The 27,101-nt window shown below is 53.1% G+C and overlaps 1 protein-coding gene across 5 annotated transcripts in view; it reads left to right on the top strand.

The window, feature by feature from the left end:
- The window catches only part of MGRN1 (mahogunin ring finger 1), a 52,926-nt gene that overhangs the window by 16,599 nt on the left and 9,226 nt on the right, over positions 1-27,101 (top strand). For 3 of the 5 annotated variants that reach the window (XM_047087249.1, XM_047087251.1, XM_047087252.1), the window contains exons 2-12: positions 4,981-5,099; positions 6,982-7,070; positions 7,651-7,797; positions 9,776-9,893; positions 15,980-16,046; positions 16,699-16,748; positions 18,863-18,910; positions 19,510-19,578; positions 21,023-21,182; positions 23,150-23,259; positions 25,924-25,989. In XM_047087249.1, the coding sequence (XP_046943205.1) occupies positions 4,981-5,099; positions 6,982-7,070; positions 7,651-7,797; positions 9,776-9,893; positions 15,980-16,046; positions 16,699-16,748; positions 18,863-18,910; positions 19,510-19,578; positions 21,023-21,182; positions 23,150-23,259; positions 25,924-25,989 (1,043 nt within the window). The remainder of the gene's footprint in view (positions 1-4,980; positions 5,100-6,981; positions 7,071-7,650; positions 7,798-9,775; positions 9,894-15,979; positions 16,047-16,698; positions 16,749-18,862; positions 18,911-19,509; positions 19,579-21,022; positions 21,183-23,149; positions 23,260-25,923; positions 25,990-27,101) is intronic. The other 2 variants (XM_047087250.1, XM_047087254.1) reach the window with 1 other exon arrangement.

The raw sequence follows: 27,101 nt of genomic DNA, 5'->3' as shown, positions 1-27,101 counted from the left end.
GAGAGATCGCATGTGAGCAGGGGAAAGGGGCAGAGAAAATCTTAAGCAGGCTCCGTTCTCAGTGCAGATCCTGACACGGGGCTTGATCCTATGGCCCTTGGGTCATTATCTGAGCTGAAATCAAGAGTCAGATGCTAAACCAACTGAGCCACCCAGGCTCCCCTCTGCTTTTAATTTTTTGAAGAATTTTCTTTTTTTTTTTAATGTTTATTTATTTTTGAGAGAGAGCACAGGCAGAGGAAGGGCAGAGAGAGAAGGAGACACAGAACCTGAAGTAGGCTCCAGGCTTCAGGCTCCGAGCTGTCAGCATGAACCTGACGCGGGGCTCGAACCCACGAACCGGGAGATCATGGCCTGAGCCGAAGTCGGACACTTAACTGACTGAACCAACCAGGCGCCCTTGAAGAATTTTCATACTGTTTTCCAGGTGGCTACACCAGTTTGCATTCCCACCAACAGTGCACTGAGGGTTCCTGTTTCTCCACATGCTTGCCAACACCTGTTGTTTCTTGTGTTGTTGATTTTAGCCATTCTGATGGGTATGAGGTGATATCTCATTGTAGTTTTGATTTGCATGTCCCTGATGGTGGGTGATGTTGTGCCTCTTTTCATGTGTCTGTCAGCCATCTGTATGTTTTCTCTAGAGAAATATCTGTTCGTGTCTTCTATTTTTAATTGGATTATTTGGTTTTGTTTGGTGTTGAGTTGTATAAGTTGTTTTTATATTCTGGATACTAACCCCTTATCAGATATGTCATTTACAAATTCTTTCATTCAGTAGGTTGTTGTTTAGCTTTGATCGTAATTTCCTTTGCTGTATGGAAGCTTTTTATTTTGGTGTAGTCCCAATAGTTTATTTTTGCTTTTGTTCCCTTGCCTCAGGAGACGGATCTAAAAAACTGTTGCTACAGCCGATGTCAGAGAAATTACTGCTTGTGCTTTCTTCTAGGATTTTTATGGTTTCAGGTCTCACATTTATTAAAAATTTTTTTAATGTTTATTTATTTTTGAGAGGGAGAGAGAGAGAGAGAGAGAGAGAGAGAGAGATAGGCAGAGGGCAAGCGGGGGAGGGGCATAGAGAGACAGGGAGACCCAGAAACCGAAGCAGGCTCCAGGCTCCGAGCTGTCAGCACAGAGCCTGACGTGGGGCTCGAACTCATGAGCTGTGAGATCATGACCTGAGCCAAAGTCAGACACCCAACCGACTGAGCCACCGAGATGCCACTCAGGTCTCACCACATTAGAAACTTAATCCAGTTTATTTTTGTGTCTAGTGTAAGAAAGTGGTCCAGTTTCATTCTTTTGCATGTCACTGTCCAGTTTTCCCAGAGCCATTTGTTGAAGAGACTGTCCCTTTGCCATGACATATTCTTGCCTCTTTTGCTAAAGATTAGTTGACCATATAGTTGTGGATTTGTTTTTGGGCCTTGTGTTAGGGTTCCGTTCATCTACGTTGTCTATTCTGTGCCCCTACCAGATGTTTTGATCACGACAGCTTTGTCATGTATCTTCAGATCTGGAATTGTGATGCTTTCAGCTTTGTTTCTCTTTTTCAAGATTGTTCTGGCTATTTGGGGTCTCTAGATGGTTCCGTACCAATTTTAGGATTCTTTGTTCTAGTTGTGTGAAAAATGCCATTGGTATTTGATAGGGATTGCGTTAAATCTGTAGTTTGCTTTGAGTCGTATGGACATTTTAACAATATTTGTTCTTCTAATCCATGAGCATGGAATGTTTTCCCTTTTGTTTATGTCATCTTCAGTTTCTTTCATTAGTATTGTACAGTTTTCAGACTACAGGTCTTTCACCTCCTTGGTTAAATTTATTCCTAGGTGTTTTATTATTTTGGTGTACTTGTAAGTGGGATTGTTTTCTCAATTTCTCTTTCTGTTGCTTCATTATTAGTGTATAGAAAGCAGTGGATTTCTGTACATTGATTTTGTATCCTGTAGCCTTCCTGAATTCATTTATGAGTTCTAGTAGCTGTTTTGGTGGAGTCTTTAGGGTTTTTAGATATAGTATCATGTCGTCTGCAAATAGTGAGAGTTTTACTTCTTCCTTAATGATTTGGCTGCCTTTTGTTCCCTTCTCTTGTCTGATTGCTTGGGTAGGACTTCCAGTACTATCCTGAGTAAAAATGGTGAGAGTGGACATCTTGCCTTGTTCCTGATCTTAGGGGAAAGCTCTCAGTTTTTTCCCATTGAGGATGATGTTGGTTGTGGGTTTTTCATAGATGGACTTTATTATGTTGACGTTTGTTCTTTCTAAACCTACCTTATTGAGGGTTTTCATCATGAATGGATGTTGTACTTTGTCACATGTTGTATCTGCATCTTTTCAAATGATCTTACGGTTTTTATCCTTTCTTTTTTTGATGTGATGTATCACATGGATTGACTTGTGAATACTGAACGACCTTTACATCCTGGGAATAAATTCCACTTGATTGTGGTGAATGATTATTTTCATGTATTGTTGGAGTCTTTTAATTTTTTTTTAATGTTTATTTATTTTTGAAGGAGAGAGAGAGACAGAATGTGAGTAGGGGATGGACAGAGAGAGAGGAAGACACAGAATCCGAAGGAGGCTCCAGGTTCTGAGCTGTCAACACAGAGCCTGACAATGTATTGTTGGATTCTGTTTGCTAATATTTTTGGAAGATTTTTGCATCCGTGTTCATTGGAAATATTGGCCTGTAGTTCTCTTTTTTGTAGTGTCTTTATCTGGTTTTGATATCAGGGCAATTCTGGCCCCATAGAATGAATTTGGAAGCTTTCCTTCTATTTTTTGTAGTAGTTTGAGAAGAATAAGTATTAACTGTTTTTTAAATGTTTGTTAGAATTCCTCTGTGAAGCCATCTGGTCCTGGACTTTTGTTGGGAGTTTTTTGATTACTGATTCAATTTCATTTCTGGTAATTGGTCTGTTCAAATTTTCTGTTTCTTCCTGATTCAGTTTTGGGAGGTTGTATGTTTCTAGGAGTTTATCCATTTCTTCCATGTTGTCCAGTTTGTTGGCATGTAATTGTTCATAATATTCTCTTATAATCCTTCATGTTTCTTTGGTACTGGTTGATGCTTCTCCTCTTTCATTTCTGATTAATTTGAGTCCTCTCTCTCTATCTCTCTCTCTCTTTTGGATGAGTCTTGCTAAAGATTTCTCAATTTTGTTGATCATTTCAAAGAACTGGTGCCTTGGTTTCATTGATTTGTTCTACTTTTTTTTTTTTTTTTTTTAGTTTCTATTTTCTTTATTTCTGCTCTGACATTTATTATTTCCTTGCTTCTGCTGGCTTGGGGTTTTGTTCTTCTTTTCCTTGCTCCTTTAGGTGTAACATTAGGTTGCTTATTTGAGATTTTTCTTGCTTCATGAGGTAGGACTGTGTTGCTACAGACTTCCCTCTTAGAACTGCTTTTGCTGCATAGATTTCGGACCATTGTGTTTTCCACTTTCATTTGTCTACATGTATTTTTAAGGTTCTTCTTTGATTTATTGGTTGACCCATTCATTGTTTAGTAGCATGTTGTTTAACCTCCATGTATTTGTGGTCTTTCCAGATTTTTTCTTGTTGACTTCTAGTGTCATAGTGTTGTGGTCAGAAAAGATGTGTGGAATGACTTTGATCTTTCTGAATTTGTTGAGACTTGTTTTGTGGCCTAACGTGATCTAATCTGGAGAATGTTCCATGTGCACTTGAAAAGAATGTGTATTCTGCTGTTTTAGGATGGAATGTTCTGAATATATCTGTGAGATTCATCTGGTCCAGTGTGTCATTCAGAGCCACTGTTTCCTTGTTGATTTTCTGTTTGGATGATCTATCCATTGATGTAGGTGGGTTATTAATGTTCTCTACAATTATTGTATTACTGTCCATTATTTCCTTTATATTTGTTATTAACTTGTGTATTTGGTTGCCAGATATTTACTTCTTGTTAGTTTGTCCCCTTTCTGGTTATATAGTGCCCTTCTTTGTCTCTCGTTACACTCTTTGTTTTAAAGTCTATCTTGTCCCATGTAAGTATTGCTGCCCCAGATTGCTTTTCACACCATTAGCATGATGAATGCTCATCCATCCCCTCGCTTTCCATTTGCAGGTGTCTTTAGGTCTGAAATGAGTCTCTTATAGGCAGCATACAGATTGGCCTTGTTTTCTTACCCATTCTGTCACCCTTTGACTTTTGATTGGAGTGTTCAGTCCATTTATATTCAAAGTAATTGTTGATAAGTATGTATGTATTACCATTTTTGTTACTTGTTCTGTGATTGTTTTTGTAGTTGTTTTTCTCCATTCCTCTCCTCTCCTGCACTTTTCTGTCATGGTTAGTTGGCTTTCTTTATGATATACTTGGGTTCCTTCCTCTTTATTTTTTTCATGTCTTTACAGGTTTTAGATTTGTGGTTACCATTTGGTTTGTATGTCACCTCTTCTGCATATAGCAGTCTGTATGAAGTTGCTGGTCGCTTAAGTTTGAACCCATTCTTTAGCCCTCTCCTCCCCATGTTTTAGGTAAATGGTGTCATACTTTATAGCCTTTTATTTTGTGAGTCCCTTGACTGAGTTCTACAGGTACACTTATTTTTACTGCTTTTGTGCTTCAGTGTGACCTCCTCTTGATTACATCTGTAAAGACCCTATTTCCAACTAAGGTCGCATGCACAGGTGTAGGTGTGGAACTGAGACATATCCTTGAGGAGCACACAACTCCGACTGCCACAGAAGGAAAGGTTAATGGAGCAGAAGACCTGATACGCCCCTGAGCAGGGAGGAGAGGTCTGGGAGCACAAAGGGTGTTGGGGTGCAGACGTTGAATGGGCCGGGTTGAAGGGCTGAGGCTGGGGCTAGAGCCGAGTGGTAAGGACAGCCTGCGAGGCTTCTCTCCAAATGGAGCCGTTCTCAGGGCTGAGCCTGTTAACCATCACCGGCTTCCCCTGGGCTGTGTCGAGCCTTATAATCTACAATTGTGTTTCCTTTTCTAACCAGGAAACTACTTTGCCTCTCACTTTTTCATGGGAGGTGAGAAATTCGACACCCCTCACCCTGAAGGTTACCTCTTTGGAGAGAACATGGATCTGAATTTCCTGGGCAATCGCCCGGTCCAGGTGGGTCACAGTGGGGTAGGCACGTGGGCAGTGGCAGCGAGGTCCTCCCCTCCGCTATCCATAGCTGGCTTTGAGGATAAGCAGACACTGAGTCACCTCACATGGGCAGAGCTACTGGCTGGATGTGTGTATGTCTGTGCAGGGGTCATGTCCTGGCACTGTCCCCTTAGAGGTTGGATGGCTGCAGATAGCTCACTGGGGGACAGGGTAGCCACTGCTGAGCCCAATGCAGCCAGGCTATGGGGCTTATGGATAGTTATGGATTTGATCCCAGGCCTCTTGGATGACTTTCTTTAAAAAAGAAAAAACAAAAGCCACACTCTGTACGAACAGTGGGTGAGAGTTGTGACCCAAAAGAGACATGCACATGGCCAGTGAGCATTTTTACAAATGCACTTTCGTTAGTCATCAGGGAAGCACACGTTTACATGCTGCTGTCCATTTGTCCAGCACACATTTGGTACCTGCTGGGTGCCTAGGACTCCTCCAGGGGCTGGGGATGGAGGACATATCCTACCCTCTTCCCTCCTGGGGTGCAGGCAGTGAAGAAAAGATTCACGAATGGAGACAAAAGAGACCGAGAGGGACTAGTGAGGGCCTCTGGGGAGGGGGTGCTGACCAGGGGATTGGGTCTTGTACTTTTTTTTTTTTTTTTCAACATTTATTTATTTTTGGGACAGAGAGAGACAGAGCATGAACGGGGGAGGGGCAGAGAGAGAGGGAGACACAGAATCGGAAACAGGCTCCAGGCTCTGAGCCATCAGCCCAGAGCCTGACGCGGGGCTCGAACTCCCGGACCGCGAGATCGTGACCTGGCTGGAGTCGGACGCTTAACCGACTGCGCCACCCAGGCGCCCCATGGGTCTTGTACTTTAAAATGGTGGGCCTCAGTGTGGGTGAGGAGCCAGGCAGGAGACCGTCTCTTTCAGGAGATGCTGGACTCCATTTCCCAAGGCTGCTGAGTCCTGGGGTGTCCCTGGTCCTGGCAGGGGATGAGGTGTCCACTGGCCCGGGGGTCTTTAGGCTGTTTTAGCAGTGGAACAGCTGGTTGACATGAAATCTTGATCCTTTAGTGTGTGGGAGGCGAGGAGCTTTGGCCTCGAGTGCTGCCCTCCCCGACCCATGGGACCACTGGGGCTTCCAGGTTGTGCTGAGTCCCCTGCCCTCCTGAATCTGTGAGAGCAAGAGTAGCAACCTCACCTTCCGTCTTCGAAGCCTCAGCTCGCAGGCAGGGCCTGGCTCTTACAGACCTCCCGTAAATCTGTTATTGTTTAAACTTTTCTTTTGAGGCCATCGTAGACTCCCCTGCAGTGGCGGGAAGGGGTTCCAGTCCTCTGTGCCTCCCTCCCTCGGCTTCCACAAGGACAGAATCTTCCAGAGCTGTGCTGCACTGTCATGGGCAGGAGCTGATGCCGCTGCAGCACATTTCCCAGAGATCTCCCATTTTCCATTGCTCCCCTGTGTGTGTGTGTGTGTGTGTGTGTGTGTGTGTGCGTGTTTGCGTGCGAGTCCCTTCCAGAGTCTTTCCTGAACATCATCCTTACCTTGCAGGCCCACTTTATTCAGGACAGCAGTGGGCACCAGGTCCCGCCTCTGGGAACACGGCCTCAGAGCCCCAGGGTCCCTCGGGCCGGGTTATGCTTACTGAGAGTCCCCCTGGAATTGGAGGACCATGGCTGGATCTATGTGGCCAGAATCCTTAAGGGTTCTGGTCCCTGTTGTTTGTCCCTTGTGGCGGCTGCTGGGCCTGTGCTTTACTTCTGTACGAATGAGCGCAAGGGCTGGGGTGTACAGAGTCGTGCCTGTGCTCCGATTATCCCTGTTTTCTATCCCTGTCACATCCTGGGGATCACCGGGATGGCTTTGGGTTTTTCCCTTCTAGTTTCCTTACGTCACCCCCGCCCCCCATGAGCCGGTGAAGACACTGAGGAGCCTGGTGAACATCCGGAAAGACTCTCTCCGACTGGTGAGGTGAGCCTTCGCCCTGCCTCATGCTGTGGTCACAGATGCCTGCGAGGGGAGGCAGCAGCTAGTGGCCCCAGTCCCTGCTCCCTCAGCTGTGGAGCCAGAAGGTCACGGACAGGTCTCGAGTCCAGAGGGGCTCCTAGGGTGTGAGTACAGAGGGCTCTGCTCACGGGATTCCAGTCTTCAAACCGGCCGTGCCCCCAGGGATGTCGGTCCGCGTCCGCAGACGCTTTCACTCGGGGGATTGGGTGCCCCTGGCCTGTGGGGGCAGAGACCAGGGATGCTCCTGAGCACCCCACGGTGCACGGGACGGCCCCACGAGCAACAGCGATCCGGCCTCGCACGTCAGCGGGCTGAGAGCCACGTTACACCTGGAAGACGTCTGGGGCTGCGTCTAAACCCGGAGGACCCCTCTCTTTCTGTGGGCGGGACACAAGGGAGGGAGGGCTCTGCAGTGTCCGGCCTTATTGCCCAAACAGGGAGTGGGCCTCCACGCGTCTGGCAGCCGCCTCTGGGGGGCCCCGTGGGGGGCGCACCTGCTGTGCTGGGTGGAGGCCGCCACCTCTGTCCCTCTGCTCCCCGGCAGGTACAAAGATGGTGCCGACAGCCCCTCCGAGGACAGCGAGAAGCCGCGCGTCCTCTACAGCCTGGAGTTCACCTTTGATGCCGACGCCCGCGTGGCCATCACCATCTACTGCCAGGCGGTGGAGGAGTTCCTGAACGGGACGGCTGTGTGAGTGTCTGCGGCCTGGGTGGCGGCTGGCCCGGCAGCTGTGCTCCTGTTGTCCGTGCTGTGCGTTTGAGATTTTGGAGGTTTTCTTTGCAATAAGGGTCTCGCTGGCCCCGAAAGTTTGAAATCTGTAACTTCAGCGTGACATTAGACTCAGACAGACGGGCAGAAACGTACCCGCTTGTGTCCTGTTGGAGAAAAACACCTGAAGGCCAGACTGGCTCTGGTGCTGGAGCTTAGGCGTCAAGGGTTGGGACTGCTGGTACCTCAGTTTCCTCAGCTGGGGGTGGGGGTGGCTGGAGCCGCCCCCTCGTGGTCGGTATAAGGACCTTGGTGCTGCTGTTGGAGAAAACCCGTAGCTGGGGTTTGTGGGGTGCACTCCCTGCAGGGAGTGAACGCTTTGTCCGTCGGGTCACTGGGCTCGGGGCTCCCTCTCTCGCACCCTCCCTTGCATCAACAAGAGGACGAGGTGCGCGGCTCGGCTTTGGTCTGTGTCATATTTGGACCTGGAAGACGTGCCCCCAGAAGGATAGTGGATGCGTGAGCAAACAGCTTAGCCGTCCCTGGAGCTTTTGTTCTGAACCCCCGGGGGGCTCCACCACTGGGGACAGAGGACAGAAATGCTGCTCTGTCCCCTCTCTCCCCTTCCTGAGACCTGGTGGGAGTGGCTGGGAGCCTGCTTCCCTTCTCAGTTTGCTGGAGTTGAGTGGGGTGAACATAGAAGTCAACGGAACAAAGACCGTCTCTAGGACCCAGAAGGCTGTGCCCAAGCACCTTTATCCGAGCCTGGAAATTCTGTTTCCACTTGAGCTGCAGTGTGCGTGACCCTCCTGCTCCTTCCCTGGTCTCCTCCCTGCTTCTTGACAAGTGAGAAAAGGGGGCAGATCTGAGGTCCCAGAGAAAATCCCAGGTCTGCTTGGGAGCAGAGTCCTAGCCTGTGGCTTTATCACAGGCTCAGGGCTGGGATGTCACAGGGAAGAAAGGCCCTGTGGCCTCCAGGGGGTGGAGGGGCCCCCTCTCTTTGTGCATACAAGAGCAGCCCCGCCCCCCACCAGTCTGTCAGGCTCTCCAGAGTGTCTTTTGTCCAAGAGGCTGAGGGAAGCCCCAAGAGTGGCTGCTGTGGGGCGGGTGGAGGAAGCAGGTCAGCGCCGTTGGATTCCTGAATGGGGAGAAGCCCGAGTTGGTCAGAATTGAAAATGCATGTACCCTTTCTGGGAACGTACCTTGGGAACGTGCTCGTATACGTGGCTAAGATGTATGTAGAGAGGGTCCTGGAAGCACCGTTGGGAATAGCGAGATACTGGAGTCTGGTCTTCACCAGCGGGTCGCCTGGTCGGATCAGAGTTAGTGACCGCACAGTGGAGCCCATGCAATGTTTGCAGAACCCCGCACCCCTGCGTGTGGCGGTTAGGGGACAGCGCTGGGGGCCATCAGTAGTGAGGGAGCCGGTGTAGGCGGGCCGCCGTGTGAATACTCAAGAACAGACGCCGTGCACGTGGGCGTGAACATGCCCTGCTCTTCTGGGAGTGCTTAGTGGGTTGTGGCTGGGACAGAGAAGCCCATGGCAGGGAGCGAGTGTGAGGATGGGCTGTGGGGACACGGCATGCCGGGCACATGTTTGTACCATGTTTGTTCACTGAAGTAAACGCACCTCAAAAGCCAAATGGAAAGGCGCAGCCAGATCTGGAAAGGCAGTTGTGGGGCAGGTGTGGGCCCCAGAGGACTTGTAAGCAGGTGAGTTACCAGGCAGGGCTGGAGGCAAATAGACTGAGGGCCCTGCCTCGCCGGGGGAGGGTGAGGACTCACAGGTGAAGAAGGGGGTCCTCACGTCTGATTTCTGCTCGGTCCCCACAGACCGGTGGCTGCCAGCCCCTGCCTCACAGGTCCTGGGCTGGCAGGGGACTGAGACTGAGGACCGGGCACAGCAGACCATTTGCTCTGGGCACAGTCTCAGCGGCCTTTCTCTTGGCTGCCCCTTCAGGTACAGCCCCAGGAGCCCTGCCCTGCAGTCCGAGACCGTCCACTACAAGAGAGGGGTGAGCCAGCAGTTTTCCCTGCCCTCCTTCAAGATCGACTTCTCCGAGTGGAAGGATGATGAGGTAACCTGGCCCCCGTCACCAGCCCTCTCCCGAGCATCGTCCGATCGCCACAGGCCTGTCTGCTCACATTCCTCGAGTGGCTGATAAGCCTCAGGAGTGTATGTGTGCTCAGTCGGGCGTGCGCTGGACCAGGGAGCGGGGTGTGATTTGAGTGTTGGCTAGACTGGATGATTGAGGACGGACAGAGCGCCAGCAGTTAGAGGCTCCAGTTAGCGGCTTGGGTGGTGCCTTGTCGGTGCTGTGGGACTGCAGTCTGGCAGGGTCCCTTCCACCTTCTGGTTCTCGGCTGGGGCTGGCAGTTTATATCACATGAAGGATGGCAATGGGAGCTTTGTCTGTAACAGCAAAATTTGGACATAACCTGTCTGTCCGTGACGAAGGGATTGCTTATTCACTGATGTTATGGGAACCATATGATCGTATGGGCACCGTGGTTCGTTTCCGTAACGGGATGCCGTGCAGCCCCACCAGGTGGAAGGGATCTGTGTGTACCGTACACACCGGTGCCGAAAGCCCCTCCTGGGTCTGGAGAAGAGTCTGTTGCAGACAGAGGTGCAGTATAATTTCATGCACGCGACAAGAGAGATGCACAAAGCCATTTCCGCAGGTGTCCGTTTGTGTGTATAAAGCTCAAGGAGAAACTGGAGAAGACGCCCATGAACTACATGGTGGTTATTTCTGTGCAGGGTCTTGATATAAGGCAAAGAGTCCTGCATTACACACGCACGAGCCCATTCTGCACGTGAACAGTGTGAGTGCCAGCAGTATATATGTGTCTGAGTTGTTTGAACGGGTCTTTTAAGGTAGAATTTGCATACCATAAAACTCACCCCTTTTAAGTGTATAATCCAGCGATTTTTAGTAAATTCATGAATTATGTTGTGGTCACCACAGTCCAGTTCTAGAATGTTTCCGTCCTCCCAGTAGGGTCCCTCATGCCCATTCTTAGTTAATCCTAGTTTGTAGTCCCAGCCCCTGGTAAGTACTCATGTACTTTCTGGATGTTTTATATAAATGGAATCATATGATAGGTGGCCTTTTGTATCAGGCTGCTCTCACTTGGCTGAATTCTCTAGTTTTTTAAAGAAGGTAGTCATGTATTACTGAAGTACATTATGGGGAAGGAGTGGAGGCAGCGGGGCGTGGGATGGTGTAGGAGCTGGGCAGGTGGGTTCTGGGTCATGAGCTGTGTCAGAAGGTGAAGGCCACACCGTGGTGTTTGCTCTCGTTCGTCAGGGTGCTTTGGCGGCCAGCAGCAGAAGCTGCCTCTACTGCTCATGTGAGGAAGTCTTCTGAAAGAAGGATGGGGCTTTTGGAGCCCCAGGAAGAGCTGGACAGCCAGGCCTTGGGACAGCCCCGCCCCCGGCCTCATTCCAGCACATGGCTTCATCTCAGTGTCCACACACTGCTGGCTGGGATACCCAGCGGCTGCACGCAGTCCTGCCCGCCCTCCTGTGAATGCGGGAGAGCTGCTCCTTAAAGAGAGGGGGGCTGAGAGGGCAGCAAGGAGCTAGACAGACACGTGGGTGCCCTCACCCTGCGGTTGTTGTGGGGAGGACCGGGTTGAGCCCGCATCTGTTTGGTGACCTCCGTGTGTAGTGTGTCCCTTGGTATTTTGGCCGCAGAACAGGTCCTTGTGCATTTGTAGGTGTGCTGAGTCAGCCAGCACTTTGGGTGCTAGCCCCCAGTGAGGCCAGTTGTCCTGGGGGCACACCTGGCTCGTAAACCAGTCTGAAGTGCCACACACGGGCACCCCCTTTCCTCCCTTAGAGCTTCAGGAGGCCCACATCCCAGGTCATCAGCATGTGGCAACGCGGCCATGGCTGGGGTGGTGGTAGGCGCCACGTGGAGTGGTGGTGGCCGCTCCGGGCCTGTCCAGTGTGGAGTCATCCCAGGACCTTTCCTTGCCTTTGCCTTCTCTGGTGATCACCGCAGCTAGTGTGTTTTTGAAATCAACTCACTTCGTTTGTGTATTTTTTTTTTTTTTTTTTTTGGCGATAGAATACACAGAACAAAGTTTACCATTATGACATTTAGTACAGTCCTGTATGCGTACCTCTGTGCAGTCCCAGAACATTTTCATCACCCCAGCGGGAAACTCTGCACCCATTAAGTGGTCATTTCCATTCTCCCCTCTATTACGTGTATTTATATTTTTTCTTCAAAAAATTTTGTGTAATGTTTATTTATTTTTGAGAGGGAGAGAGAGACAGAGCGCCAGCAGGGGAAGGGCAGAGAGAAAGGGAGGCACAGAATCCGAAGCAGGCTCCAGGCAGTCAGCGCAGAGCCAGATGCAGGACTTGAACCACCACATTCTGTGAGATCATGACCTGACCCAAGTCAGACGCTCAACTGACTGAGCCACCCTGGTGCCCCTCTTCTTCTTCTTCTTTTTTTTTTATTTAAACGTTTATTTATTCTTGAGAGGGAGAAAGAGACGGAGTATGAGCAGGGGAGGGGCAGAGAGAGAGAGAGAGAGAGAGGGAGACACAGAATCCGAAGCAGGCTCCAGGCTCCAAGCTGTCAGCACAAAGCCGAATGCGGGGCCCGAACCCACAAACCTCGAGATCATGACCCAAGCTAAAGTCAGACACTCAACTGACTGAGCCACCCATGTGCCCCTACATGTGTTTTTAAAAGGAAACTGTATCAGTTATTACCATAGTTGGGAAACTGCTTAAACTTGCCATAGGTAGAAGGTTCTGGAAGTTAAGCTGTATGGAGAGCCAGCTGTTATGATGTCCTGTCACTGTGTCATTGACTGCCGAAGGTGCTGAAGCGGACATTGGCAGGTGTTAGAAGCCTGACAGATACTCGGGTACCAAACCCAGATTTTTTCCTCAACGAGGGCTTCTCAGTCTCAGTGCTGTTGAGCCCTGGGGCCCAGATCATTCTCTGTGGTGAGGGCTGTCCTGGGCACTGTGGGATGTTGATCCTTGGCCTCCACCCGCCAGGAGCCCCCCCCTAGTGGTGATAACCAGGGATGTCTCCAGACACCGCTAACTGCCCTCTCGCCATCCTCCTTTCTAGCCATTTTCCTGGATTCGCCTATTTAAAGATTACAACAGTAATGTATGCTTATTGTAAAATGTGCAAATTATACAGAATTTGTAAGGCAAAACGCGCTCCAGTTGAATCTTCTCCAGAGGCAACCGCTTCTGACCATTTAGGGGGTGTATTCCAGACTTTTCTCCCATGTGCATTTGTTTGTTGTAAAGATGCAGTCATGCGTAGAAATATTATTCTGTAGCTTGTTTTTCTCCCCCACAATCATTGAAAGTCATTTTCTGATACATCATTACACATAATGAGTTATCTAAATTCAAAAACCTATGTTTTCCCTTTGAAGTACATACTCCTTGAAGGCAAAGCTCTTATCTGAGCATGAATGCAGTGAACAGTGTGTGTGGATACATTTCCAGAGGATAAGTACTCTTGTCTCCACTGCGTTGTTGCCTGCTGGCTTTACCTTTCTGCTTTAATTCCCAGAGCCACTTCCTCTGGCCTTCTCCTTTCTATGTATGTATGTATGTATTTAAATTTACATCCATGTTAGCATATAGTGCAACAATGATTTCAGGAGTAGATTCCTTAGTGCCCCTTCCCCATTTAGCCCATCCCCCCTCCCACAGCCCCTCCAGTAACCCTCTGTATGTTCTCCAAATTTAAGAGTCTTCTGTTCTGTCCCCCTCCCTGTTTTTATATTATTTTTGCTTCCCTTCCCTATGTTCATCTGTTGTGCATCTTAAAGTCCTCATATGATGTCTCTTGTTTTTTTAAACAGCTTATTGAGGTCTAATTTTCACCCCTTTAAAGTGTACAGTTTGGTGATATTTACCGTAGAGATAGTCCCTGACTTCAGATGGTTCAACCTAAGAGTTTTCGACTTTACGATGGTACAGAAGCAACGCACATTGGATAGAAACTGCACTTCGAAGTCTGAATTTTCCCCTTTCCCTGGGCTAGCAATGGAGTCCTCGCTCAGGACTCCAGGCGGCGGGAGTCATGGCTTCTGGTCAGCCACATGGTCACGAGTGTAAATGACCACAAACCGGTGGCCATTCTGTTTTCCTCCTTCACTACAGTGTTGAGTACATCATGTGAGATACTCAGCACTAAATTATGAGATCGGCTTTGTGTTAGGTGGTTTTACCCGCTGTAGGCTGATGTTTTTGAGCGTGTTCAAGTTCTGCGAGGTGTATTATTAAGTGCGTTTTTGACTTCTCATACTTTGAACTTCTGAGGGGTTTCTCGAGATGTGACCCCACCGTAGAAGGTCTGTCTGTATTCATAGAGTTGTGCAGCCATCACCACCATGTAACCCCAGTCCACTTCTGTCACCCCCAGAAGAAACGCTCTGCCTGTCCGCATTCCTTCCCCAGCCTCCCCCTCAGCCCCTGGCAACCACTCATCTACTTCCATCACTGTGGATGTGCTTGTTCTGGAAGTTTCAAATAAACAGTCATACACTGTGCGACCTTTTGTGACTGGCTTCTGTCACTGAGCGCGTGTCTCACGCAGGTGGTAGCAGTTGTCAGCACGTCGTTCCTTTCCACGGCTCACGATACTCCGCTGTGTGGTTGGACCATGCCCGGTTCATCTGTTCACCGGCTGACGGGCGCTTAAGTTGTCTCCACCTTTGGGTTCTTAGGAGTAATGCCATTCTGAACGTCGCTATACAAATTTTGGTGTGGGTGTGTGTTTTTATTTCTCTTGGTTATGGTTTGCTTTTTAATTTTATTTTTTAAGGCTAGTTTTCATAGTAGTTTCAGGTTCACAGCACAGTTGAGAAGAAGGCATAGAGATTTCCCATAGAGCCCCATCCCCACGTAAGCATAACTTGTTTTACTGCATTGTAGTGTGGGCGTCTTTTGAGATGTCCTAGTGGTTGGAGTGGCTTCTTTGCTGGTTTTCAGGCTCCCTGTACCCTGAGGCTGCCGTGAGCCTGCGGCCTGGCTGGGTCCTGTCCTGAACACGTTCTTCACCGCCCCGCGTGCAGCTGGTGTGCACATGGCTTCCTGTAGTCCTGCGTTCCTGGGAATCCATGGCCTGTGTCTCTGTGAGGCCTTCCCAGGCCACTGGCCTCCTCAGCTCCTGCTGCCTGAACATGCCGAGCTTTGCATGGCTGGTGTTCATGGCATGTTTTGTCGACCACCATGGTCACCGGGCATAGCTTTTATCCCTCTTTTACAGACAGGGAAACTGAGGCTTGGGTGGTGGAGCCAGACTCCATCCTAACACCCGGCCCCTCCCAGTCCCGCCTCCCACCGGCAGCCTGAGACCCACAGGCACCTTCTGGGCCTCCCCTTGCAGCCCTGCTTCGGGTGACCGCAGTGGTCACCTCTGTCCTGTGGCCCTGCTGGTGAGCCGATGTGGACTACGCCCAGGGAGACACATGTGGGGAGGAGAGCGGTCTTTGGCCAGGGGGCAGCTGGGAGCCACGGAGGAGAAGGAAAAGTGAGAGTGGGTTTCTCCTCGAGCTCATCCGCCTGCCACGGTGTCGCCGCTCCCTTCTCCTCTGGTGCCCATGGTTCAGATGGATGCTGTCCTTCGGTGCTCGTGGCACCCAAAGGGGAACAGCCCAGGTGTCCCTTAGCTGGGAGTGGTCGAGTGTGGTCTGGCCGTGTGGTGGGAGTGTCACTCAGCCTTAGGGAGGGAGCACTGGCACGCGTGTGGCATGGGTGAACCTTGAAAACATAGTGCTCACTGAAGGAGGCCAGACAGAAAAAATCGATGCCCAGACCGGACGTACCTATGGACACAGTGGGGCTTAGCAGGTGGGGAGGGCTGGGGAGCGAGTGGTGATGGGGACAGGGTTCCTGTGGGGACATGAAGAGTGTTCTGGAAATGGATGGTGGAGGTGGTGAACGTGGCCTTACAAATGTACTTAATGCCACCGAGTTACACGTGTTTGCCACGTCAGTCATTTTTATCTTTTTCGCCGAAATGGGAAAAGTGCAGCCTGACGTCTGTCTTCCCTCGCCATTTTGTCTGTGTCCGCATGAGCTCTGCCGCGACGCCATCCTGCTCACCGCGCCTCCTCCCTCCAGCTCAGTCTGACTGTTCTCTCTTCGTTTTCTCCTCAGTTGAACTTTGACCTGGACCGGGGCGTGTTTCCAGTGGTCATCCAGGCCGTGGTAGATGAAGGAGATGGTGAGCGGCCTTTCCTTGTGCATCCCCCTTCCAGGCCGTGGACGCTTCTCTCCTCAATCAGCCGAGGAGTTGATTCCAGATGTGATGAAAGATGTTGGCTCAGCCCACTTAGCACTTTTAAGGCCGTAGGGTTCAAGCCCCAAGCTGTCCGTCTGTCGGGCCCCCTCCTGGGCTGTGGGGCCCTCCCTTCAGTTCCTTCTCTCGACTCAGGAATTGCCGGCTGCCTGGCTTCCACTGTGGTAGCAGCCGCTAGACAGGCCTCAGGTTTTGTGTCCGCCCCCAGCGGGTCGATGGAAGACCAGAGAGCGGGGCGGCCACGCTCATTGGCTGACCGGTCCTGTGTCCTCCTGCCGGGCTTGCCACTGCTGTGGGCTGCAGCCCCCCAGCCCCCAGCGTGGGAGCCCTGCCAGCCGAGTCCCAGCTCCTCGGCCCTGCGGAAATGTCCCTCCGTGCAGAGCCAGCCGTGGAGATGTGGCCAGAGGGAGCAGTGGGCCCCCAGGCAGAGGAAGGCAAGATGAGGACGGTCCTCCCTAGGTTTTGGGGTCTCTGGCAGAGAGCCTGGGAAAGCACCAGCTAGGAAGAAGTTCAGGGTGGGGGGCAGAGGAGGGACTGAGGCCAGCTCTGACCACCCGTTCCTCTCTTCCCCGGGCAGTTGTGGAGGTGACCGGCCACGCCCACGTGCTCTTGGCTGCCTTTGAAAAGGTGAGTGCCACCCTGCCCCTTAACTCTGGCTGTGACTTGGGAGCGCTGGGCAGAGGGGTGCTGTTTTGAAACTAGAAGTTTGAACTTGGGGTCTGGGCCTTGGCCAAATGGGCTTAGTGCCCTGACGTTCAGGGCAGGTGGGAGGCTCTCCACATATGCTGGGCTCCAGGAGGCTGGGCTTCGAAGCAGCATCCCCTGCGGGAGGGTTTTCAAAGGGTGTCTGGTGTGTGGTAAGGGGGCATCTCCTGTAGAACCCCCTGTAACCTGCCAGCATAGGGGCGCAGACACCCCCGTGGAGGACTCTGCTCACAGACCAGCTTCTCTCTGGGATGTGGAGGGGTCACCCAGGGTTGTCACCACCCAGGACCCCCGCCTTTCCCACTAGGGCCATGGGAACCTGTTAGCCTGGCCTGGTCCTTGCATGCCTGCTGTGCCGTCCCTCCAGGTGGCTGTGTCACCCTGGTCCCATGGAGCTGGGTTGACCTCACATCCCACTGCGGCCTTTCAGACTTCTGGGGCAGATATTTGTTGTACTTACTTCTGGTGTCTGTGAGGACAGAACTGGGCCCATTGTTTGTCGTGTCCTTGGGTCACATCTAGGCCCTCCTGGGGTCCCTGAGTTGGGGATGCCTCACATATAAGAGGCCATTTACGTCCAAGGATTCACTTAATGCTACCTTCGGCCTGATGTGTATTTGAACTTAGATGTTCGTTCGTCTGTGTGGACCTGAGTTCCCAGTCTCCCCTGCTGTTCGTGTGTCGTGGCCACAGTACTTAGGGTGCGGTGGGTGTGTTGGCTGTGGTGGTGGGGATTGTCAGCCTACCCATTGTCTCCGTGTTAGGATGTCATGGGGTCACTGCTATTCATGGGGGCCAGCAGTTGTGTGTGTGTTCATGCAGCAAGCACGTGCGTGGCTGTGTTGGGAGCAGATCCCTGCTCACCGAGACCCTTGCTGGAGGTGGTGGGGTGAGTCCCTGTTGGAGAAGGCCATGGCTGACAGCCCCACGTCCCCAGAACATTGGCCTGCACTTTGAGATTGTAAAGTGTTTTCAGCACCGGCCTGTGGCCTGGGTGGACGAGGATCAGGGACCCCATGAGGAAAGCAGACTCAGGCTGCTTCTTCTGGGCTTTGCACTGCACATGGGCATCTGCTGACCCCCAGCCTTCTCAGCCCGGTGTGTGTCTGCATCCTTGAGAGCATTAAGGGCCCAACTCCTCCCTGTGATCTGGGTCTTTCCAGACACCCCAGGGATTAGTGCAGCTGGGCCTGAGGCCCCTTTTTAAATTATCTGTCTTGTGCCCCCTGCCTCCCCCTGCCCAGCCCCAGGGGCTGGTGACACAGAGCGCCCAGGGCAGAGGTTGGGCCTCTCCCTCACCAGCTACGCTCCCCAAGCCCGGCCTTGTCAGAAGGGATGGTGTTTCCTGTGCGTTGGTTGCTCTGGCGGAGTTAGGGGCCGTCAATGGCAAACATGCCGTTGGCCTTTCCAGTCTAGAGCCCAATGAGAAACTGCTTTATTTTTGGAGTCCGTCATCCTGAAAATGCCTAGTGTTGGTCTCCGTTGACTCGGAGGGGCAACTGGTGTTGTTGCAAGATCTCAGGTCTTGTCCCTTAATTAACCTCCTCCATCTCCTGGTAGTGTGCCTCCCCAGATACCACCAAACACATCTATCCTCTTTAGTTCTTGGCCTGTTTAGACTTGGGGCTTTCCTGTGTACGTGTGTGTGCCTCGTCTCGTGTGCGTGTGCATGCTTTATCTTCCTGGCTGGGCCGTGCCCTTTCGGGGTTAGAACTCGGTTGTCTTCGTTCTTGCCATCCAGGTGCTGCTTCTTGCTATTGGGAGGCTCTAAGAACTCCAGCCGATGGTCATAAACCTGAATGTGCTTAAGAGGACTGCCCAGAGAAAGTGGGTTACTTGCGTCAGGACGGACCCAGGAGGTGGTCCTCTAGGTAGTTTCGAGGCCCAGTCAGAGGGCCACATTTGGAGACACTGGCTGGGCTCCGTCCTTCAGCTGTGGGTGTAGAACGGCTGGGGAACGGCCTGCAGCTTGCCAAGCAGAGTGCTAAGTGGTACCCGCTTGACTGAGTTGATCTCTGCGTCTTTCTCCCCTGCAGCACGTCGACGGTAGCTTCTCTGTGAAACCTTTAAAGCAGAAGCAAATTGTAAGTCTGGTAGAAGAAACATCAAGATCCCTTTTGACTCCAGGGTCATCATCTGGGCCCTGGGAAGTCTGGATCTGCCTCCTCGGGTGTGTGCATGTGCCCGTGTCCCAGCATTGACTCCTAGCCCCGAGTCTCGTCTAGCTGCACAGGGCGTGTTTGTGGTCCATAGACCTGTGTGGGAAACACAGCAGCTCAGGCCGCTTCTGAACTCGGTCAGCGTAAGGGCTGACTGGTCAGTCTTGTGCAGCTCGTGACTGGTGGGTTCTAAGTAGTTTTTCTCTGGGGAGGGGGATGGTAAGGTGGGCAGAGGGTATGGTTGCCTGGCCCATATAGAGGCTGGCACCATGCCCCCCAGGGGGCAGAACCACTGGGCCTCCCGTCCTATTGCCTGTGCTACTGGTTGGGCTGGGCAGGTAGCAGATTCTCTGCCCTTCTCCTGGCATGGGGCCCATTCCCTGAGGTGCGGGTGGACAGAATTTCAAACCACGACTGCCCTGGGAACCAGGTCCGGCCCCCGGGAAGTGGTGTTGGGCCAGGTGGGTGCAGAGGAGCCCTTGAGTGGGGGCAGGCAAGTGCCCGGCTACCTCTCTGCTCTCCAGGTGGACCGGGTCAGCTACCTGCTGCAGGAGATCTATGGCATCGAGAACAAGAACAACCAGGAGACAAAGGTATGTGCTTGTAGTGACACCCGCCAGACTTCAGATGGACCTCCCTCCCTAGCTTTCCTTCCACCCATATAGGAGCAGGTTCCTGGAGGGACGTGCCTGGATCTCCCAGTCTGGCCAGGGCCCGTGGGCTGGTGGTGGATGAGCTAGTCCCCTTGTGTGCCTTCTCCTGGAGGCCCTGGGACCCCAGGCTCCATTTTTCCTTACCTTTTTAACAGAGACGGGTGCCTGGCTGGCTCAGCCAGTACAGCGTGTGACTCTTGATCTGGAGGTTGTAGGTTGGAGCCCGATGTTGGGCATAGAGATTACTTAAAAATAATAATAAATCAGTAAGTGAATAGGATCTATGGGATATTTTGTCCTTTTTCCAGCAAATTCACTGGCTTGTTAACATCATTGGGTGGCCACCCGTCAGGTTAGCAGAGATAGCCTGGGGCTGTGGGACCCCGTGCTACCCTCCGCCAGCCGGCTCACCTCCCAGCCACGAGTGCCTGCACACTTGTAACTGAAACGTGTGTCTGACAGGGCCGTGGTCCGGCGCAGCCAGGGAAGGGTAGCAGAGAATCAACCTGTGCCTTTGTCATCGTTTTAAAGGCACAAGTGAAAGTGCCATCTCTTAAAAACGTCTGGAAGTCTTGCACCCCAGCTTATGTGATCTCTGGAACCCACTAGAGGCTGGAAGTCAGGGCAGCTTGGTGCTTGATCAGGCCCTTAGCCTCAAGTGAGTGCCCTGTGTGTGTCTCACATGCTAACACTGGAGGCTGGCCGACTTTCTGTTAAGGGCCCAGAAGTATATATTTTAACTGTACTGGCTGTACCGTGTCTGTCGTGTCCGTTCAGTGCCCTGATTTTACGTGTAGCGCGCAAGTAGCCGTAGCCGTCTGGAAACCAGGGGGCAAGACTGTAAACTTCCAGTAAAACTTTATTTATGGAAACGGGTGGTGGGGCCACAGCTTGCTGTTGTGCAGTGTTGCCGTCTTCTGATCCAGACACTCATTTCGATTAGGCGGGTTGGGCATGTCAGTCCTTTTCTGCTTTAACCCAGGAAGTGGGTACCCTGTGCAAGACTTGCTCCATAGCGTTGGGTCCTTTCCACGTTTTCTTTTTGGTTCTGAGGAATAGAAGGAGACCAGAACTTTCGGGGTTTGGTATGTGTGTGGGTGGGAGTCCCAGGCTCTCCTCTGTGCTGGGCCGCGCACAGGCCGGGACTGAGCTTGGTGCCCTGTGAGTGCGGCTCTGGGCCACGTGTCCCGAGGGAGTCCTGCTCCGGGGTGACCTTCTTCTGCTCTCTCGGGCTCCCCTCTGCCACAGCAGCCCCCAGGGGAAGTGGGGGACGGCCGGGGGGATGGCCAGGGACGGAAACGCCTGCCCGCCTCCCTCCCCGCCCCGGCCCCTTCCTCTGGCCCGTGGGAGCCCACCGACCCCGGGGCCCTTCGTGTCCCTGCAGCCGTCGGACGAGGAGAACAGCGACAACAGCAACGAGTGTGTGGTGTGCCTGTCGGACCTGCGGGACACGCTGATCCTGCCCTGCCGGCACCTGTGCCTGTGCAACTCGTGCGCCGACACGCTGCGCTACCAGGCCAGCAACTGCCCCATCTGCCGGCTGCGTGAGTGGGGCCTCCCGCCCAGGGCACAGCGAATGGGACGTGGAGGTGGCGCGGGTGGTCAGCAGCCACGGCGACCCCGCTCGCGCCTGCGTGGCTCCCCTCCTCAGAAAATTAGACTCGGGGAGTTAATGGCCGGGGAGGGTGCGCCAAGGAGGTTCTTGCAATGAAATTGCAGCTGGACAGAAATCGACTAGTGAATCAAATCTTTGTTTATTTTTAAAAATACTTTGATTTCATTTGTTTTGAGAGAGTGTGCGTGTGCAGGGGGCGGGGCGGTCAGAGCAAGAGAGAGAGAATCCCAAGCAGGCTCTGCGATGTCAGCACAGAGCCCAGCGAACTGTGAGATCGTGACCTGAGTCCAAATCAAGAGTCGGACACTTCACCGACTGAGCCACCCCGGTGCCCCTCAAATCTTTAAATGTTACATGGAAAATATTTTGATTTAAAAAACCATCCCGGTGAGGTGGAAAGTGAGCTAGGTGGAAGGTGATTGAGGGATTGGTTTCCTGGAGCCCTTCAGACATTTTCTCCAAGTTACCGCATGGAGTGTGATTCTGAATGGTGTTTGTCTTCCAGTGGAGGAATTTAAACATTCTCAGGGCAGAAAATCCCACGGATCAAAATGACCATCAGGCTGGTGGGTGGGTCCCAGCAGGGAGGGACCAGGGTGTGGGTGAGGAGAGAGCCCGCTCACCGGAGCTGCAGGTGTCATCATTTAGTAGGTAGATGATGGCTTTTTGGAGAAAGCCTTCCTGCCGTTTCACACCTGGGTGTGCTGGTCACAGCGTCCTTGGGGCTGGGGGCGGGGGAGGGGGTACTCCTGCTTCACCCCGCGCTCCCGAGCCAGAATGCAGCTGTGTGACCGGAACTGCCATGCTTGTCTTATCATCACTCTCCGGGGCTCAGAGGAAACCTGTGCAAGGTCACAGCTAGTAAGGGGCGGGGGTGGGTCTCCACTGGTTGTCCCCTGAGACGGACAGGTGTGTGCACGGACCACAGGGCAGGCTGAGCACGTGGAGGTAGAGGATGAGGCCGTGGGGGGTGTGGGGTCCGGAGCCCAGCCCTGATGAGGTGTTGGGGGTTGGGAGGGGAGGCTGCAGGGGGGCCGTGTGCTGGCCCTGGAGGGACAGGCAGCGGAGCGGGGCCCCCAGCCTGTGCATGGAGGGCCGGTAGCCTCTGCTGTCTGAGCCCCGACCTCCCCCACGTGCCTCGCCTCCTGGGCATTTTCAGGGGTGTGGGGTGCATATGATCTGGAGGCTCAGGGTCTAGACAGCCTAGAGCGAGGGTCCCTGGCAGATGTATGTAGCACTTGGGCCGGACGAGCTGGACCAGGACCCTTGTCTCTGGGGCCCGCAACCTGGGGTGACTGCTGCTCACACTGAGGATGTGGTTGTCTCTGGTCTTGTTGCAGCGAGTGCTGATGCAGTTTGTGACTGTGTGTTGTGTGTGTGCACTTCTCGTAAACGTTACACTCTTGTTAGTGGGCCTGACGTTATACCATCAATAGTCTGCCTCCTAACTTATTCCCAACTCTGCTGCTTCTCGTTTCCCGGGATAGAGAAGGTGCCGTCGGCGACGTTCACATACATACGTCTGCCTGCCCTTGGTATAACTTCCAGGAAGACACTGGCCAGTGTCCAGGCCCACTCGGCTTTTAGCTGGTCACCAGGTGTGACCCAGCCACGCTCACCGTGAGTGCATAGTGGGGGCTTTGGCATGTGAGAGGCTGCCATGCCCTGCCTGCTGCTCTAGCAGCTCTGCCTGAGCTGGGGACAGTGCAGGACCCGGGGGAGAAAGCTCTCTTCTGGGCTGTTTCATTATGACTCTGTTTTGCTTCGGATTCGGAAACGTGGCTTGACCCAGGACCACTGTAGGGTGGGTGGCCGGCATCCCCGGAGCCTGGGGAGCCGCAGTGGTGCTGGAACTGGCTGTCCCTTACCTGATGGGCGCCCTTCCCTCTGCCATAGCTTTCCGGGCCCTCCTGCAGATCCGGGCGGTGAGGAAGAAGCCAGGAGCCCTGTCTCCGGTCTCCTTCAGCCCTGTTCTGGCCCAGAGCATGGACCACGATGAGCATTCCGTAAGTGCCTCTTTCTTCTTTGTTGAGGGGTGTGCGGCAGAGTCAGGAGGGGGTCTGCAGGAAGCCCCTGACCACTTGCAGAGACCCTCAGGCGTCCAGATGCCCTCAGGGCTTACCTTTGTGTTAGTGGCTTCAGGTTCCCAGTGGGGCCTTGCTGGTCAGGGACTCTGAAAGTGTGGCTGGAAGGAAGGGCGGGGCCAGACTGCCTGCCTCCCTCTGTGTCTTCCGCCTCTCTGAGCCTCTGCCCTCATCTGCCTGCCACAAGTGGTGGTGAGGTTGACCAGGGTGATCCAGGCCGGGCCCAGTGAGCCCCGGCTCCGGGGCGTGTTGTTGTTTGCCGAGAGCAAGGGACACCCGATGGCAGGTAACCTTGGAGCGTCTGTCACCATCATTCTACCAGCCGTGGGCCACTCTGTGGGTCCTGGGAAGTGAGGTGTCGTCCAGAGGACGGCTGCAACATGTCCGCCACGTGTTCTCTGCCCCTGAAAAGGGGTGTCCGGTCTGGACACACAGGAGGGCACGTTGGCAGGTGTCCACCTTGCTTCCGGGAAACCATAAGGTAGAGCTTGTGCTGGCAGATGAGGGGAGTCGGAGTCAGGCTTTGGGGAGAGAGATGGCTCTCTGGCTCAAGAGATAGGCAGAAGGCAGGGAGAGATGTAGAGACACAGAAAGATAGGCAGAGAGATGAGCAGAGACACAGAATCACAGAGGCACGGAGAGAGACACCAGGAGAGATGAAGAGAGACAGGAATGAGGGCAGGAAGGTAGGTATTGAGACATGGGCAGAGAGGCACATCGGAGACAGGGATAGGGTGGGAAGGGGAGGCTGGCAGGGCAGGCAGGGCAGAAAGGGGCCAGGAGCAGGCCAGGGAGCAGGCAGAGGTCTTGAGCTCCTGGGTCCCAGACGGCCACAGCAGTTGTCAGCCAGTGGGTCTATGTTCTTGGCTCTCGGCTGAGGTTGTTGGGATTCATTGATTCTTAGAGGCCCTGCCAACTGTCTACATGGGACAAAGGACCCAAACCCTGTGGTTTGCACACCCACAAGATGGGTTCCTGCATTGGGCCGGTGGGCGTAATGTTTGGCCCATATGGTGTTTCTGAATATTGGGCCAAAGTTTGCTTGTTTATTTAAATTTTTTTTTTGTTTTAGAGGGAGAGAGAGCGTGAGTGGGAGGAGGGACAGCGGGGAGACAGAATCTTAAGCAGGCTCCACGCTCAGCATGCAGCCCACCACAGGATTTGATCCCACGACCCTGGGATCGTGACCTGAGCCAAAACCAAGAGTCAGGTGTTCAGCCAACTGAGCCACCCAGGAGCCCCTTGCTCCAATGTTTAAAAGTCTGTAGGGGCTCCTGGGTGACACAGTCGGTTAAGTGTCTGACTCTTGAACTTGACGCAGATCATGGTCTTGTGGTTTGTGAGTTTGAGCCCTGTGTCAGGCTCTGCGCTGATGTACGGAGCCTGCTTGGGATTCTGTCTCTCCTCTCTGCCCCTCCCCACCTTGTGCGTGTGTGGGGACTCTCTCTCTCTCTCTCTCTCTCTCCCCCTCTCAAAAATAAATAAACATAAGAAAAAAGAAAGTCTGGAAATTTTCCTTAAGACTCAGATTTCTGGCTTCTCTTTCAAAATATGAACCTGTGGTCTCACAGCTGGAGCAGACACAAGGCCGCCCTAAGGTGGGGTCCCATCACTCCCACTCATCCCGGACCAGCGACACTATGTGTTTTGCCTGCTGGGCCCCTGTTGGCACCAGGGCTTACTACTCCCAGAACAGCCCTCCAGCAAATTTCATGTTGGGCTCGAGGAACATCACATACTTCCTCCAGCAGTATACTTCCGGTAGAGAGAGGAGCAGCGCTGAGGTGTGATTGGTTCCTGATGGAGGAGTCACTGTTTTGGAGGGACGGACACCCAGGGGTGGATGGCGGGTTTTTTGTTGCTTGTCTGTGCCACTCCAGGCTCTGCCCTGGCGTCTGAGCATCAGGCCTGACCTTCCATGTTTGCCCCTCTTATCCCAAGGATAAGTACAGGGCACACTGAGGCTTGGGTTGTAAGCTTCACCTGCCCCGGAGGGCCAGTGCCTTCCCCTCCAGAGGGTTAAGGTAGGGTACGTGGGTTCTTGTTCTCTGCCACGTGTCCCGTCTAAGCAGTTTCCACGAAGCGCCACAGAGAAGCCAAATTTTCTTCAGTGGGTCTGTTAATGTTATCAATGGGTAGGGGTGATTTGGGACCAATTTTTCTCCCCAGCTTCCTCGAGGAGTTGGACATTGGTAATAAGTTTATACAGAGCCTCAAAAACGTGCAGGAGCCTGTCCCTTCCCTGTGCCTCGCTGGGCCCACTTGTGGGGAGCGCGTGGCCACTCTCCTGCCTGTGCTGGCCAGGACCGGCTTCTTGGGGTGACCCAGACCACGGGTGGGCAGTGGGACAGGGATGGGCTCCACCGATGGCATGGCCTCCTGGGAGTTGCATAAATGTCCAGGCCCAGGCCCCTGGGGCAGAATCTGCACTTGGTCAGGTCCCCGAACTTCATGTGCAGGTGCGGTTTGCCAGGCACAGGCTCACGGCTCACCTGGAGGCCGGCAAAGCTGAGAGACCCCAGCCAGCCAGCTCCAGCGCCGTTCGGGGGGTGGCAGTCGTAAAACGTATGATTTTTATCTTGACAGTGTCCCTTTAAAAAATCAAAGGCGCACCCCGCCTCACTGGCCAGCAAGAAACCTAAAAGGGAAACAGTAAGTGTGTTTGGCCCTATGGCTACGTCTTTGCCCCGCACCCTAATGATTAAACCAATGACAAGTATGGGAAGTCATTTTCACCCCAGGCTAATGTGTTTGGTTAATTTAATCTGTCAAATCCACTCTCCCCAGTCCCGGCGTCCCTGCCCAGGAAGGGAGTTTTGTGGAACAAGCAAAGCTCAAGGTCTGTCGGCAAAAAGCCAGTGTCTCGGATCCCCGCTGCCAGGCGGCAACGGCGCCCGCCTCAGGCTGCCCCTTCTCGCCAGCTCTGCTTCTGCCCGTGGTCCCCAGTGGCCTCGTTTCCCTTTTTTTTCTTGCTGGCAGTGGAATGATGTCGGAGGTGGAACTCACGTTGCTGCTAGTTTTGCAAACAGTCTTCCTCGCGCTTGCCTGTTGTCCTGCATCCTCTGCCTCTCCCCCTGGATGTGAGCTCTTTGGGCCGAGGACTTGGTTTTCTTGCATTTTCCCTGCATCTCAGGGAGCAGGCGGGCGGCCTCTGCCTGGAGCCTTCACTGACGCCTGTGGCCCCTTGGCAGAACTTAGAGAGGTGGAAATCCCTGGAGGGCCATCCCAGGGATGGAGGTAGAGGTTTTTCCCATTTGGAGGGTGAGGAGGTTCAGGTTGGGAGCAAATGCAGGGCACCACAGGCCCAGGTGACCAGGGGACTCAGGAGGCTGTGTGCTGAGGGCAGGGAGCCCCCACCCCAGCCTTTCTGCCTTCCCTTGGTCTCCAGGGTTGATCCGTCGCTGCCCTGAAAGGCGGCTCTCCCTCCCTTCCTTCTGGGGAGCGGTCAGGTGGGCGGGGCTTTACCTGGGGCGCGCAGCTGGGCGATTGCCCTTCACCTTGTTTAGTGTGGCCTGGGGGCCTGACATTTCCCAGCACCTGGGCATCTCCCCACCTTTAACCCTAAAGCAAGTCTCAGTCTGTTGATGTGCTCCTCTCCCAGCACTGGAGGAGACTGGTTCTGAACCAGGGGTGCCCGTTAGAACCACCTGGAACACGCATCAGCCCCTGTGGACGCTTGCTTCAGGCCCACTGAGGATCTCGAGTTGGGCCAGATGCCTGTGTTGGGCAGAGCTCCTTGCGGGGCCAGGCCCTCCCTGGTCTAG

Source organism: Lynx rufus, unplaced genomic scaffold (genome assembly GCF_022079265.1).
Source record: "Lynx rufus isolate CCGP_SWC_20201006 ecotype Redwood Valley unplaced genomic scaffold, mLynRuf1.p SCAF_23, whole genome shotgun sequence".
NCBI classification, from domain to species: Eukaryota; Metazoa; Chordata; class Mammalia; order Carnivora; family Felidae; genus Lynx; species Lynx rufus.
Note: the sequence above shows the minus strand (reverse complement) of the source record. Positions and strands in the feature narration are given on the sequence as shown.